The 13,632-nt window shown below is 55.3% G+C and overlaps 1 protein-coding gene across 1 annotated transcript; it reads left to right on the plus strand.

The window, feature by feature from the left end:
- Window positions 1–959: 959 nt before the first annotated feature.
- FOXA1 (forkhead box A1) lies at window positions 960–6,244 on the plus strand. Its single transcript, XM_084264180.1, has 2 exons — window positions 960–1,157; window positions 3,636–6,244. Exons 1-2 carry the CDS (start codon window positions 1,086–1,088, stop codon window positions 4,896–4,898), a joined length of 1,335 nt encoding a protein of 444 aa, XP_084120306.1. The 5' UTR covers window positions 960–1,085; the 3' UTR covers window positions 4,899–6,244.
- Window positions 6,245–13,632: the final 7,388 nt, after the last annotated feature.

Genomic DNA, 13,632 nt, shown 5'->3' on the forward strand with positions numbered 1-13,632 from the left:
TCCGCATTCAAGCCTCTGTCCGCATTTATTGGGTGCCTGTAGTGTAGAGCGCAGTGACTCACATGGCTTCTAAACGTAAAGCACCAGAAAAGAAATATCACCATCACCATCTATATAGGGCGGCAGCCCCGTTTGAAGGGCCAGGTTTAGCCAAGAGCGGGGCGGGAGGGGTGGGTGGGGGGGGAGGTCGGAGGGCTTTGGAGCCGAGCCCTCCTGCTCGCAGCTCGGAACGCCGAGTCCCGGTCCCCCGCCCCGAGGGCTCTGGGAGCGAGGGGCGCCGCGGTAGGGGCGGGGGTCTCCTCGGAGGTACCTGCGCGGTAACCAGCTTTGAAGTGAGGGGCGGGAGGAGCGCGGCGGTTGGGGTGGGGGGAGAATGGGGGGGGGCGCGAGGGGGCCGTGGTCTGTAGGACTCGGGACTTTGGAGCACGTCCCGGCCATCAAGTTAAAGGAGCATCTACTGGACTTCAGTAAATATTGCCCCTAATCTCAGGGGTTTAAGGCTGGATGGCCTTTTGCATTCTCTTCAAACAGAGGGGGCTGCCCTTCCCTTATCTACCTCATTTCATTTCCACCGACCCCTCCTAGCCATTTGTCCTGTCCATCTAAAAGGGTGGGTTCCCCCCCTTTTCCTACTCTCTCCCCCTCTCCCACCTCTGTCTCTCCTTCTTTCCCCACAAGCTTAAACCAATTATGCCGCTTTGCAAATAAAGTGCCGCCCCGGGGGGAGTTGCAAGCGGGGGGAACTGCCTTGTTTGCAGGTGCATCTCCGGCTTTGTAGGTGCGAACGCCTTTGTGCGGCGGACAAATGGGGAGAGGAGGAGGAGGAGGTGGGTACTTCTGCGACGTAAGATCCACATCAGCTCAACTCCACTCACATCCCAGCCGGCACTTCCTCACTTTCTCAACTGTCTCGCCCCACACCGCTCCCTGCCTCCTTTTTGGCTGGTTATAGAGGAGAATTCAGCACCCCCCGCCCCTCCTGAGAGCTGGCTTCCTGCTAGGTCGGGCTTTCGGGCTCTTTTCCTGCTGCCCGTCGCTCGCTTGCAAGAGGGCTGGATGGTTACACCGGGCAGGTTGGCTCCATAATGTTAGGGACTGTGAAAATGGAAGGGCATGAAACCAGCGACTGGAACAGCTACTACGCCGACACTCAGGAGGTGAGTGAATCCCAGGGTCTGGCTCCGCTGCTGCCCCTCTGCAAGGGAAAAAGGGGGAGGGGGGGGCGGGGGAAGGGCTTGGGGGTCTGGAGGGGGGCAGCAATCGGAGGAATCGGTTCGCACTCCAGATCCTGCCAGCGCAAACGTGCCTCCCCCCCTCCCTCCGGCGCTGAAGCTGGCCGGGCTTCCCCGGGGAAAACACGGCTTCCGAGAGCCCCGGGAGGCGTTTGAGGAAGACCCGGGGCGGCTGGGGGCCCGCTGGGAGGGCTGGGGGGCCGGGGGCAGCCCTTGATCTCATTTGAAAGCGTAATCTCCGCTTGCGGCGCGCACAAAAGCGCCCCGTAAACTCTTGGCTCGGGGCAGAGGATTCGCCGCGCTGTCGGCCCCCGACTCCTTCCCGGCAGATGGCAGGGGACGAAGGAGCCGGTCGCAAGCGCGTCCCGGAGCAGGGGCAGCGTCTTCCCCGGGCTCTTCGGCGGGGCTGCCGGTCTCTCTCCTCGCCGTCGCCGGGGGCCTCACCTGTTAAAACCGGGCTAAAAGAAAGGCGGGGGGGTGGTGGTGGTGGTGGTGGGGGAAATAGCCGTTTGTTCGTACTTTGCAAGACGGCTGCCTGCGGAGTGCGCTGCTGCCGCGATCCGGCTGGCGGCGCTGCCGAGAGCGGCCCGGGGAGCCAGACCGGGAGGGGGACCGGCACCCGGACCTGCCGCTCTGGACTCGGCCCGGCCCGGTCCAGCCCGCAGCACCCCGGGAGGCGCGTAGATCTCCCGCGCCTGGTTTGGCAGCAGGGTGCAAAAGAAGGGGGAGAACCGACCCAAGCGCCAACAGCTACGGCAGAAGGGAAGGCCACGGAAGCGCCCGGAGACCTCCCCGCGGCGCGCCGAGGCCCTGCGGGGGCCCGGGGTTCGCACTGTGCCGCTGCGGCTCTGCAGAGGGCATCCCCGGGAGAAGCCAGCGCCTAGCAGCACCGCCAACAGCCCCTCGGATTCCCGCCCGGGAAGGAGCCGTTTTAAGGAAGTGTGGTAGCGAGGCAGGCACCTAGGTGTGCGCACCCGGGCATTGCATCAGCACACCCGGACACACGGCTCCACAGTCCCCACGCCTCGTCCCTGCACCCCGGAGCTGGCACACAGCACCCATAGGGCCACGCGGGCACAGGCAGATACGTGTCACCCTACTGGCATCTTATTTAATAGAGGAAAGTCGTCTAAGGGCAAATAAGGGTCATCCTAATTATATGCCGTTTCCAGATTCATTTATCCTCGGCATACTCATTATCCACAAACATAAAGTTAAGCGACCTTCGCTTTTGCTGTTTTTTACCCTCGATCTTTTCGCCTCCCCTGCTATTTAATTTGAATCACTGCAAGAGGGGGGAAAACCCATCCGCGTTCTACCATCTCAAATAATGAATGTGATCCTCTAAATTAAAAGCTCATTTATAAGCTCGTGAAATTTGTAGTGCACAGTAATGAATTTTATACATTTAACCGTCGCCTAAACCTCTTTTTCTGAGCCGTAGTGCCTTTTTTCGAGGTAAACTGGGAACGTCTTTCTCCCTTCTGTTAAATCAGATGCCGTACTGGGAAGCACAATTTCAGGCTCTCCGGTTCTGCCTTTTTTAAGAGTTGTGCTTTGTGGCAGCGCGTCGCGCAATTGTAAAAAACGTCAGGCAGGGAAAGTTCGGGCTTTTCCCACTTTAGGATAGTTTTGTTCTTTTGGGGTTTTATTTTGCGGGTGTTTCTTTTTTTAAAAAAAACTTTAATTTAAAGATTGACTTGATAAAAAAATGCAGAAAAGGGGGAAGCTTTCCGCAGATAAAATGCGTGGAGGTGAGCATTTTTATTTCTCCCCCTACATTATCGCATCTTGTGTAAGAATAAAAATTAAGATCAGTGCAGGGTGGGAGAGATGCGTGACATTATTCTAAGAAAGTGCAGGCTTTTGAATTTCTCCTTGGCGCAGACAGCGTACGCCCGTAAATTTCAATAACCTCATGAGTTTAAATATTTAGCTAGAGAAACGGGACACAAAATCAGCAAAACCGCGGGAATACTCCAGGACAAAACCTCCTCCCGGGACAGATAAAGCAGCCCGACTCTGCGGGGGTGCGGAGCTGCTCCGAGGCGGCCGTCTGTCCGTGCGCCCCGGTGATCCCGGCGTAGACCGCGCAAGCCACGGCACGCCGGTAAAACGGGAGCGCGCCGGGACCGAGCGCACACACACACACACACGCACACACACACACGCACCGTGTATATTTATAAACACGTATGAATATGAATCAGAGCTTTTCATCGCTCCAGCGGCCTTTCCGTGCGGCTTTTGGGAAGCGCGTTCCCGGGTGTCGGTGAAGCGGACGGCGTCCGGCGGCAGGACGTTTGCACGGCTGGCTGGGCAGGGCTGGTGGATCCGGCCCCGCCGGGTCCTGCTCGCTCTTCTCTGCCCCCCTAACCCCCTTTTTCCGTCTCGCTGCCCTAGGCCTATTCCTCGGTGCCCGTGAGCAACATGAATACGGGGCTGGGCTCCATGAACACCATGAACACGTACATGACCATGAACACCATGACGACGAGCGGCAACATGACCTCCAGCTCCTTCAACATGTCCTACGCCAACACGGGGCTGGGGGCCGGGCTGAGCCCTGGCGCCGTGGCCGGCATGCCGGCGGGCTCGGCGGGGCCGGTGAACGGCATGCCGGCCGGCGTGGCTGCCATGGGCACGGCGCTGAGTCCCGGCGGCATCAACGCCATGTCTGCCCAGCCGGCCCCCATGAACGGGCTGAGTCCGTACGGCGGCATGAACCCCTGCATGAGCCCCATGGCCTACACCCAGTCCAACCTCGGCAGGACGCGGGACGCCAAGACCTTCAAGCGGAGTTACCCCCACGCCAAGCCCCCTTACTCCTACATCTCCCTCATCACCATGGCCATCCAGCAGGCGCCCAGCAAGATGCTGACGCTGAGCGAGATCTACCAGTGGATCATGGACCTTTTCCCCTACTACCGGCAGAACCAGCAGCGCTGGCAGAACAGCATCCGCCACTCGCTGTCCTTCAACGACTGCTTCGTCAAGGTGGCCCGCTCCCCCGACAAGCCCGGCAAGGGCTCGTACTGGACTCTGCATCCCGACTCCGGCAACATGTTTGAAAACGGCTGCTACCTCCGCCGGCAAAAGCGTTTCAAGTGCGAAAAGCCGGCGAACAGCAAAACCCCTCAGGAGGGCAGGAAAGATCAGGCCGGGACCTCCAGTTCCAGCTCCAACTCCCCCCTGCACAGAGGCCACAATAAACCCGCGCAGCTGGACACCGCCACCTCCCTCTCCAGCTCCAACCCGTCCACCAGCCCGCAGTCTATGGACCACAGCGGATCGAGCACGGAGCTAAAGACCTCGGCCTCGGCCACCTCCTCCACCATCAGCTCCGTCCCCGCCTTGGCCTCCGTCCCGCACCCCCCTCACTCCTTAGCCCACGAACCCCAGCTCCACCTGAAGGGCGATCCCCACTACTCCTTCAACCACCCCTTTTCCATCAACAACCTCATGTCCTCCTCGGAGCAGCAGCACAAGCTGGACTTCAAAGCCTATGAGCAGGCGCTGCAATACTCCTCCTACGGTGCCAGCATCCCCGGCGGGCTGCCCCTGGGCAGCGCCTCCATGGCGGGCCGGAGCAGCATCGAGCCTTCGGCCCTAGAGCCCTCCTACTACCAAGGTGTGTATTCCAGACCCGTGCTAAACACCTCCTAGCTCTGCACGCCCCCCCCTCCCCAGCGCAGGGGGCGAGACCCTCTCCCCCTCCCCTTTCCTGGCTTCTCTCACCCCTTTCCCTGCGACAAACCGAGGTGTTTCCGCACGCTGCGTGCAAAGGACTGTTACTTTTTAATTGTCTCGCAACGCGTTGTGTGTTGTTATGATCCATCACGACCTCCTGCAAAGCCGGCCGCGTCCCGCTTGTACATATCCCCTCCCGGCCAGCCCCTCTCCCCAGAGATCCCCTCTAGCCTTTGCAGGGTGTTACTAAAAAGAAGAAAAAAATGTTGAGCTTGTAAACTACTTGTTTGTGCTTTCCGGCCCCTCGCCCCCCATCCCCTCCCCACCTTCTGTGCTCTATAATCTCATGTAAGTTTACAGGTATGTGGCAATACTTTAACAATACGGAGATGAAGAAGCGAGTAGACGTTTAAGACTTTTTTTAATTAAAAAGGCTTTGAAGGACAATACTGCTGTGAAGTAGCAAAACACTAAGAGAATCTCTAAGCAACAAGAGGACTATTTACTTTCTCGGATCATCCTTTTGATACTTGCAAAATAAACCTTCGGCTAGTACAACCCGTATACACCCAGATGCTGCGGGCCGGATCCTGCACTCCCGAGGGGACCAACTGGAGCTTTGGAGTGCAGGATGCGACCCTTATTTTTTTTTCCAAGTGTTACCTGTCTTGGGATGTAATATAAAGTTACAAGAGGTCACAGCCAGTTGGATTTTTTTTTTCCTTCCCATCTGTTACTGAAGATTCTCGTTCATCAGGAACTCTCATCAACATGTGGATGACATGCTTATTTAATTTAAGTGTCTTCATTGTGTACCAGCTAGAACTGTGTATCTATAACAAGGTTATTTTCCCCCTCCCCCAGGAAATGTTGACTATTACACCGACACAAGGAAAAGAGGAGAGATCTGTCTCTCTCTTCCCTTTTCCAACTTCTTCAATAAATTCCACTTTTTTTTCCTTTTGTGGCCGTTTAATTATCGCCATCGTTAGCTTGTTTCATCCAGTGTTAATGCACTTTCCACAGTTTTACACGGTGTTAGCATAGCCAGACGGGTTTTATTATTATTCCTGTTCGCTGTCTCAATGTTCTTAATTTATTGCATGGTTTATATTTTTTCTTTCTTTACAGCTGGAAATTGCTTTAAATGACAGTAAAAAAGAATTACACGTGAATTTAAGAAATTTTGTTAATTTTATAATTGTGATTGTAATTGAAAAAATATTTTGATTTAAAACGATAACTGAGAATTTAATGCGTGAAGTATGATTTTGATCATTTGCAGTTAAGGACTTTAAATAAATCAAATGTTAACAATTAAAGGCTTCCGCTATTTTCTTTCAAAATTTCTGGGGCGGGTTACGGAGGACGGAGCCATGTGCCAGAAAAAACAAACGGAGAGCTAAAGCGTGGATGTGAAGAAGAGGAACGATTTTGTACGACCAAGCTTGTGCGGGGGGCTGCGGGAAGGGGATGAGTCCGCAGGGTGTGTTTGCGGGGTGCTGAGAAGGCACTGGCGTGTGTGGGTTTTTTATGTGGTGCTGTCCTTTTTATTTATTTATTTCTAGATTAGTATTTTACTTTTATTTACGGTGCAGGCGTAGGGTGAAGAAGGGATGGAAAAAGCCGCCCGGGGCGGCATCAGCCAGACCCGGCGTTTCCCCGCCGGACGGGGCGACGCCCGATGGAAGCATCTCTAGGGCTGCTCCATCTCGCCCCGGGCCGCTGGAAAGACCGGGCCGAGCTCCCAGATTTGTAGCCCTGGCTCGGATCGACCCCGGTAATAGCAGCAGCCGCGCTGGCGAGCTCTGGTCCCCAGCAAGCAGCATCGTCGGGGGGAGGGTGTATGTTTAAACGTGAACAGATTTCGTTGCGCTCAGCCCCCTTAGTGCACGGCCGCCAGATAAAGGAACTGTGTAATTCTCGTAATTATCACATAATTGCCCCCTGACGGGTTAGGGACGGCGGCGACCAACTACGTTTAAGGGCCGATTATAAAAGCTAAGCCAGCGTCCAGAAATCTCACTGATTTCCTTCAGCGCTACTACCCAGCGAAAAACGGGAGAAAAAAATATTGGAGACCCCGTCTGCCGTAGGCTTTACAGGGGTGACCGGATCGGCCGCTGGCTGCCCGACGACGAGGGACCGAGATGCGGGCACGGCGCTCCCGGCGGTACGGAGCCGGCTCGGGCGTTGCGCTACGCGGGTGCGCCCGAGCGGGCGGAGATTTACCGCGGGTCCCGCCCGGGCTGCCGTCTGCGGATCCTGCGGCGGAAGGGATCGGGGTTTTGTGCCCGGGACGCCGGGTTTGGCCGGGTACCCCGTGACCCCACTGTGCGGTCCCTTCACCCTTCTGTATTTCCTGAATTGGCAAACACCAGCACATCCCCAAGGGCAGTTCGGGGTTGCTGGGCACCAAGTCCAGGCAGGTGGATCCTATTTAAAGTCCCGCTTCTTCTGCCAAAAGGAGCTTCGTGCGAATCAAGACAGGATGAAGCCCGTTTTCAGCAGGACTTCACTTGTCTTCAACAGACTATAGAGAATATACCACTGCAGAGTGGAGACATTGATTTAATGCCTTGGGCTTGTACCCAGAAAATATCAATCGACCGATAGCGATAAGGCAGCAGGTTTCACATATCAGCTGAGGAGCCCAAACCGTGTGTAATGGAAATATTCGGGGCGTGGATAATAAAAGGGTTTAAGCGGACCGACGCGGCTCCAAACCTCTCATAGATAAGGAACGGAGCCTGTCACGAATACAGCGTGTGCCCCCCTCGCCACTCGCCATCCACATTATATTCCTTTCCTTTCTTCTCATAGGCTCTGTTGGGCAATGATCGCTGTCATAATAGGGATGCGACTCATGTTGGAAATGCGGGTCCCCGACGCAGAGAGCGCGGCTTTCTGTGGTCGGTTTAAGACTTGGAAGTCAACAGAGGGGAGAAGAGTGCCCCGTTTTCTGTCCCGCTCCTAGTTGCCCTGCTGCCGCTTTAATCCTGCGCTCAAGAAGCCCCCAGCCACAATGCAAAAATAAACTAAAAGCAGGCTCCATAGGAAGAGGGTGCATCCCCCCTCCCGCCCCGCAATGTGTAGAGGGAGCTTACGAGCGTCTCCTTCCAGCCGGACCGCTCACTCTGTGCTAGGAGGGAAGGAGCTGGCGGGTGCGGGGTTTTTGCCCGTGTCAGAGGTGATGTCTCAGCCCCGAGTCCGGGACACAGGCAAAGCGGGGACCCGCCAAACTGTGGGCTCAGGCCGCCACCGGAATTTATAGGGGAACTTTGCCTTTTCCTACGCTGCAATTACCTCCGACCGGCCACGTGCGAGGGAGCGAAAACGGCTCATTTAACGTCATTAAATACAAGCGGGGAGTAATTCAGGGCGGCGGGGGATCTCTGTAAAGATTTACGTGGAGTTTGGGCGGTGAGAAGGCCCCCGGCCCGGGGCGGGCGGAGGGCGGGGGGGTGTGGGTGTGGGTGTCGGGCGCATTTGCAGGGCGCGCCGGCGGGGTAGGGGCCGTCGAGGCGGCGCGGCGAGGCCGGCCGCGATTCCGTGGGGCTGGGCAGGGGCAGCCCCCGCAACCGGGGGCGACGAGCCACGGCGGGTCCTGCCCTGGCACGGCGGGACCCTCCTCCACGGTGGTCCTCCGTCCAACCGGCAAGGGGGGCAAGGATGGGGCCCGCGCCCGTGGCATCTCCTCGGACCACCTGCGAACAGCACTTTCCCTCCGGAGAAGGGAAGAGTCGACGGAATAAAACCAACTTCAGCAGCCCAAATCAAGGGGGAGATACAAAATCACAAGTACCTCCGGGGTTGTTTTCCGAATGCGAATGGACAACACTAACATCTACATCGGCAAACAATCGGAGTGTGTACATTTATTGGAAGGAATTAATTTGAAATATTCGGGACTGAAAGATGAGAAAAAAAAATAATTCCCGGTCTGTTTTTCCCTCTGCAACTTAGTTCTGTCAGAAGGACGGCGCGAGAAAACACTTCAGCCCTAGGCATAGCTTCCAAAGTGTTTTGAAATGTTGAGTAGATATTTAATACTTGAATGGCTACTGGTCCGTCAACATAAACCCGAAATAAATTAATTCCCTTGCCAACTAGCATTTAAAAGAGCAATTGACTCGGTTTTAATTTTACAGCGATGTAGCAGATAAAACCCTTGATTGTGATAACGATGCACCTTGTTTTATTTTTTTTTTTTCTGTGATGATAAAACGGGGTTTAGGCATATATATATGTGAGCATACGTGATTAATCACTCCGGGGGAAAAAAAAGATATTAAAAAAAGAAGTGCTTTAAAAGCAGAGATTCAAGAAAGATATACATCTAGTGTGCATTTTCGTGATAATTTTAATTCATGGAGAAGCAAATTATCCTCATATAAACATGGGGTATAAAGTTCTCTCAAGAGGCATATAGATGCATCTATTGTATATATTAACATATATATAATTAACGTGTATTTGTTTCCAGGGGAGACAAGTGGAAATATACACAACACACAATGACCAGGCGAAAATCACACGACAATAGTGCACAGAGAGTGACCGGGGTACGGAATGTACACGTAAGTCCTCGCAAAACTCCCACGCTTCAATCTTGCGTTGGGAAATATAGGAGAATGGTTAACAGCTAAAATAAAAATGCAATTAGTTTGATTATTTAAATGCCAAGGGCGGTGCTGCAAAATGGGTCATTTTTCCCCTTCTTAATGCAAACCCAAGCTTCTCAGCTACTAGCAAAGGCAGAGTAATAACTAAATAGATTGTTCATTTTCTGCGATTTGCAGTGTCGAAAGGTCTTTTTCAGCGGGAGCAATAATTGGGGGAAGAGAAGAGTGGAAAACGGGAGGCGATAAGAAGAAAACCTGCCTTTGTTCTCTCTGGTTATTTTCTACTAATTATTCTGCCCATTGTGACAAAGTAGCAGTTAAGGATAGATTAGTGTAAATAACCTCGCATTTTCACTCCCAAACCGCGCAACTTTCTGGCCCAAGCCGTGCCATGCTGTTTGTGTTTCTCCCCTTCACCTCAAACAGAAACTCATTGAGACTTCAGCTCTTTGAACTTTGGACAGATCAAACTGCCAGCGCTCACCTTTGTCTCTAGTCATTAGGATTTAAAACATATGTAGCCTCATGGCAGAATCCATTTGTCTCTACGAGGGGGGGGGGGGGGGGGGGGAAATGCGACCTCCTCTCTTCAGCCCACCCCAAAATCCCCACATTTAGTTGGATTTATTGAAACGATCATTTCCCGGAATGGCGCCACTGCTGCGGGTTGTGCCCGGGCGGGTTATTTTAGAGGAAGCTCGTCGTTATTTTGCTACTACTGGTTTTCTGTTGGTTATCTAATTTTTCCCACGAAGGGCTCATGCACCTGCTCGTTATTCCAAGGGGAAGCTACCGGCAGGGTGTTGTAGGTGTTATTACTATTACTATTCCAGCCAGCAGAAGGAACGCTCTGAACCTGAGTGCCCCCGCTGCCCTGGGAGCGCCTCGGAGGTCCCCCCGCGGCGGAAGAAGCGCTGAAGCGGCGCGGAGGCGACACGGGGGTGGGCGGCACCGGGCCCCGGCGGGCGCGGAGTGCAGGGTGCTGGTGCCTCTGTCCGGCCCCGGTGGCACGACCCTTCCCCTGCGGGCAGCGTTGCCCACCTGTGGTCCAGCCCAGCTGCGGGTTTTGAGACCCCCGCCCTTCGCCTTCACTGGGTCCCCGGAGAGAATAGCGGGGGGTCGGGGGTCCCCGGGCGGATATGTTTCGGGTGACCAAAATCCGGCCCTTTCACACGCCTCTTGGCAGCAAAAGGGTGCCGAGTCCGCCGTCGTCCGGGGGGAAAACCCACCCCCATCAGCTAGGGCGGAGGCATCCCCTTCAGTGGCAGTGCCCCCCTTGGCCCCGAGCAGCCAGGCGGAGGTGCCGTGTGCCCCCGCCCCAGCGCTGGCACCCGCTTCGGGAGGGCTCCAGGAGTTGAACCACGCCGCTTAGAGTGGGACCCGCGTGATTCCACCCCACGGCACGCTAGCGGGGCCCGGGGGTGAAGACGCACTCTCGGGCCCCGGGCGGCCCGTGGCGGGTTCTCACTGCGCTCCTAGTCAGCCCGGGCACCAAGAGCAGAGCCGCCTGCCCCGGGAGCAGGATCCGGCCCTCTCGCAGCAACCGTTTCTGCAGCGAACGCCGCCTTTGTGCCCGATACCCCTAAGTGCTCCCTAATGAATCATCCACATTTGCAATCTACTGCGCAGTAGCTGAAGTGTATTTTCCCCTTTATTCCTTCTCCTCTCCGAGGCTGCCCGACGGGTTGCTAACACACATTTCCTCCGGTTATGACCGGCGGAAAATGTAAACATGTTGGTAACTAGGAGGTGGGCCTCATTCTGCAAACCGGGATCTCTCCATAGTGACTCTCATAATGACCTCTTTAGCATAAGAAAGCCCCGGGGCGGGGAATCTTTGAACTGCGGGGCAGGAGACTGGGACAAGAGCATGTCTGAACTTATTCAAATGTATGCAACAAGTTTTCTCTTTCTAAGGTTCTCTGATGTGACCAACAAGCGTTTTCCCCCCTTTTCCGTGTCTCATTGCTTTATCTCAGGAAGTACTTTAAGAACTTCAGGTATGTCATTACATTATATGAAATAGAAAAATTAAAAAAACAGCCCCTGGGACACACACACACACACAAATCCAAACTACGTTTAGTGGAAAAGCAAACAACAAACACAACCAGTAATAAAGAAAGGCTGCTGCTGTTTAGAAAGGGGGGGGTGCCCTCACCTCTAAATGTATGACAGCAGACTTAACATCACGCCCTAGCAGAACCATCTTAAACTGTCAGCGTAGGGGACCCCGAACATCCTTATCCCCTGTGCCCTCTCCCCGGTGCCCGAGACCGGTGTACACCGCCTCCCCGCCGCTTGGCCCCGCGGATACCCGAGCAACACGAGAGCCATGGCGCATCTCCTCGGGTCTCCCTTAAAAAGACCCCCATCGGGGCATCGGTGTCCAGAGGACGGGGGGGAAAAAGACCCGCTGGCCGGTGCGGAGCAGAGCTCTCCCCCACCCCACCCCCCGGGCAATTGTTCCCTTGAGCCCCTATTAATGCGGGACATATGTTATCCACAGGCAGTAGGCAGCGGTAAGACTTCGCCATCTAACTTGTTGCTCAACTTACGAGGCGGTTCTCATCTTCTCATCAAAAGCCGCCGATCTTTCTTCAGCCGTATGGACAAAAATGTGAACAACAATGCCCGCCTCCCTTCACTTCAAAAGCTGCCATCGCGGAGGCTACCCAGAGAATTTTCTCTCTGCCTTTCATTCCCGGTTTGAAAAAAGGCACTACAGGGCCAAGGCGCTCCTAATACTCTTTGATGGGGATTGAATTCATTATCTCCAATAACACAATTGTGCTTGGCCAACGAAAAGAGCAAAGTAATACTCATCTAGAATTAGAGAGCGGGGCTCAGAAGAAAGGGAGCGGGAGGGTGAGGGGGGTGGGGGCATTTCAAAGGAAAGGGGGGGGGTGCGGAATGAGAAAACACCTATATCGAAAATCGGCTTGGAAGGAGGGGGTCCCCAGAAGTTTAAATTACACAAGTGTATTAAGTGGCGCATTGTACGGCTCAAGGCGCGTTGGTGGTCTGACTGCGCATTCCTCCCTCCGCCGGCCGAGTCGACACCGGCTGGTTGGAGGTTCTTGACATTTCCCTCCCCGGGACGGCCCCGGGTCTGGCGGGGCCCTCCGCTCCGCTACCTGGCCCGGCGCACCCCGGCGCCCGTCCCCGGGCTGCGGTCGGGGGGGGGACACACCTCCCCGCCTTGGCACACCGGTCCTCGCCCGGGTGCAGCCGCAGCACCTGCTCTCGCTGACTTCGCGGGGACTTAGCGACCGGGAACCTCCGCAAGCCCAGAGCAGCCAAACAGGCAAACAGCCGTCTTCCCCCCCCCCCGCCCCGCTAGTCCCCCGTCCGCCGCCCCCCGTTCCCCTAGGGACACCTAGAAGCCTGTCCTAGCAGGGATCGGGGTGGAGTCTCTCAGCACCATCACACCCCGACACCGTCCAAGGCAACAGGCGTGCAAATTAACCCCACCAAGGGTTACCGCCTCCCGTGGCAGCAGGCACAGCCCGGGTTACGCGGATTCGGGCTCGTCGGTGGAGGGCAAGAGATGGAGGAGTGAATGAATGACGGAGCGAATGAATGAACGAATGAATGAACGGAGCGAATGAATGAATAACGCACATAAATAAATAAATAATCGACCAGAGAAACCAACCGATTGGAAAACCGCTGTGTTAATATGAGAGATTAAAATATTTGCCTGTTTGGCTTCCAGCGTAAATGTTTTCTATCGGGTGTTATCCAAACAGGCTAATTTTCAAAGCCAAGCAAAATACGGCGATGAGAGGTTAAAGGCATTGCACGTATGACGGGGCCGTTACGGGGCCCTGTGCGGGTGGCCCTGCGGGGGTGCGTGTCACACGCGTGTCCGCAGGCACACGGAGCGGCGGCGAGACGGGCTAGCCATGCAAACCTCCGTGTCTCACCTGTGTCTGCACACCGGCACGCACCCATCCCTTCCCACCGCAGAACCCACTTGTGTTTCCAAACTTCTCGGGGCTCGTAAGAGCTTACGCCGGCGCGGAAGACCAAGAGGAGACTCGAGGACCGCCAGAGATGCGGAGCGCCTGGGAAAGGCGCGG

This window comes from Gallinula chloropus, assembly GCF_964237585.1.
Source record: "Gallinula chloropus genome assembly, chromosome: 4".
NCBI lineage: Eukaryota > Metazoa > Chordata > Aves > Gruiformes > Rallidae > Gallinula > Gallinula chloropus.

What these genes read in the sequence shown, in the direction of transcription:
- FOXA1 (XM_084264180.1), top strand. Translation starts at nt 1,086, where the DNA reads ATGTTAGGGACTGTGAAAATGGAAGGGCATGAAACCAGCGACTGGAAC. An exon ending in ACTACGCCGACACTCAGGAG is followed by an intron (nt 1,158 to 3,635) that starts GTGAGTGAATCC and finishes TCGCTGCCCTAG; the next exon opens with GCCTATTCCTCGGTGCCCGT.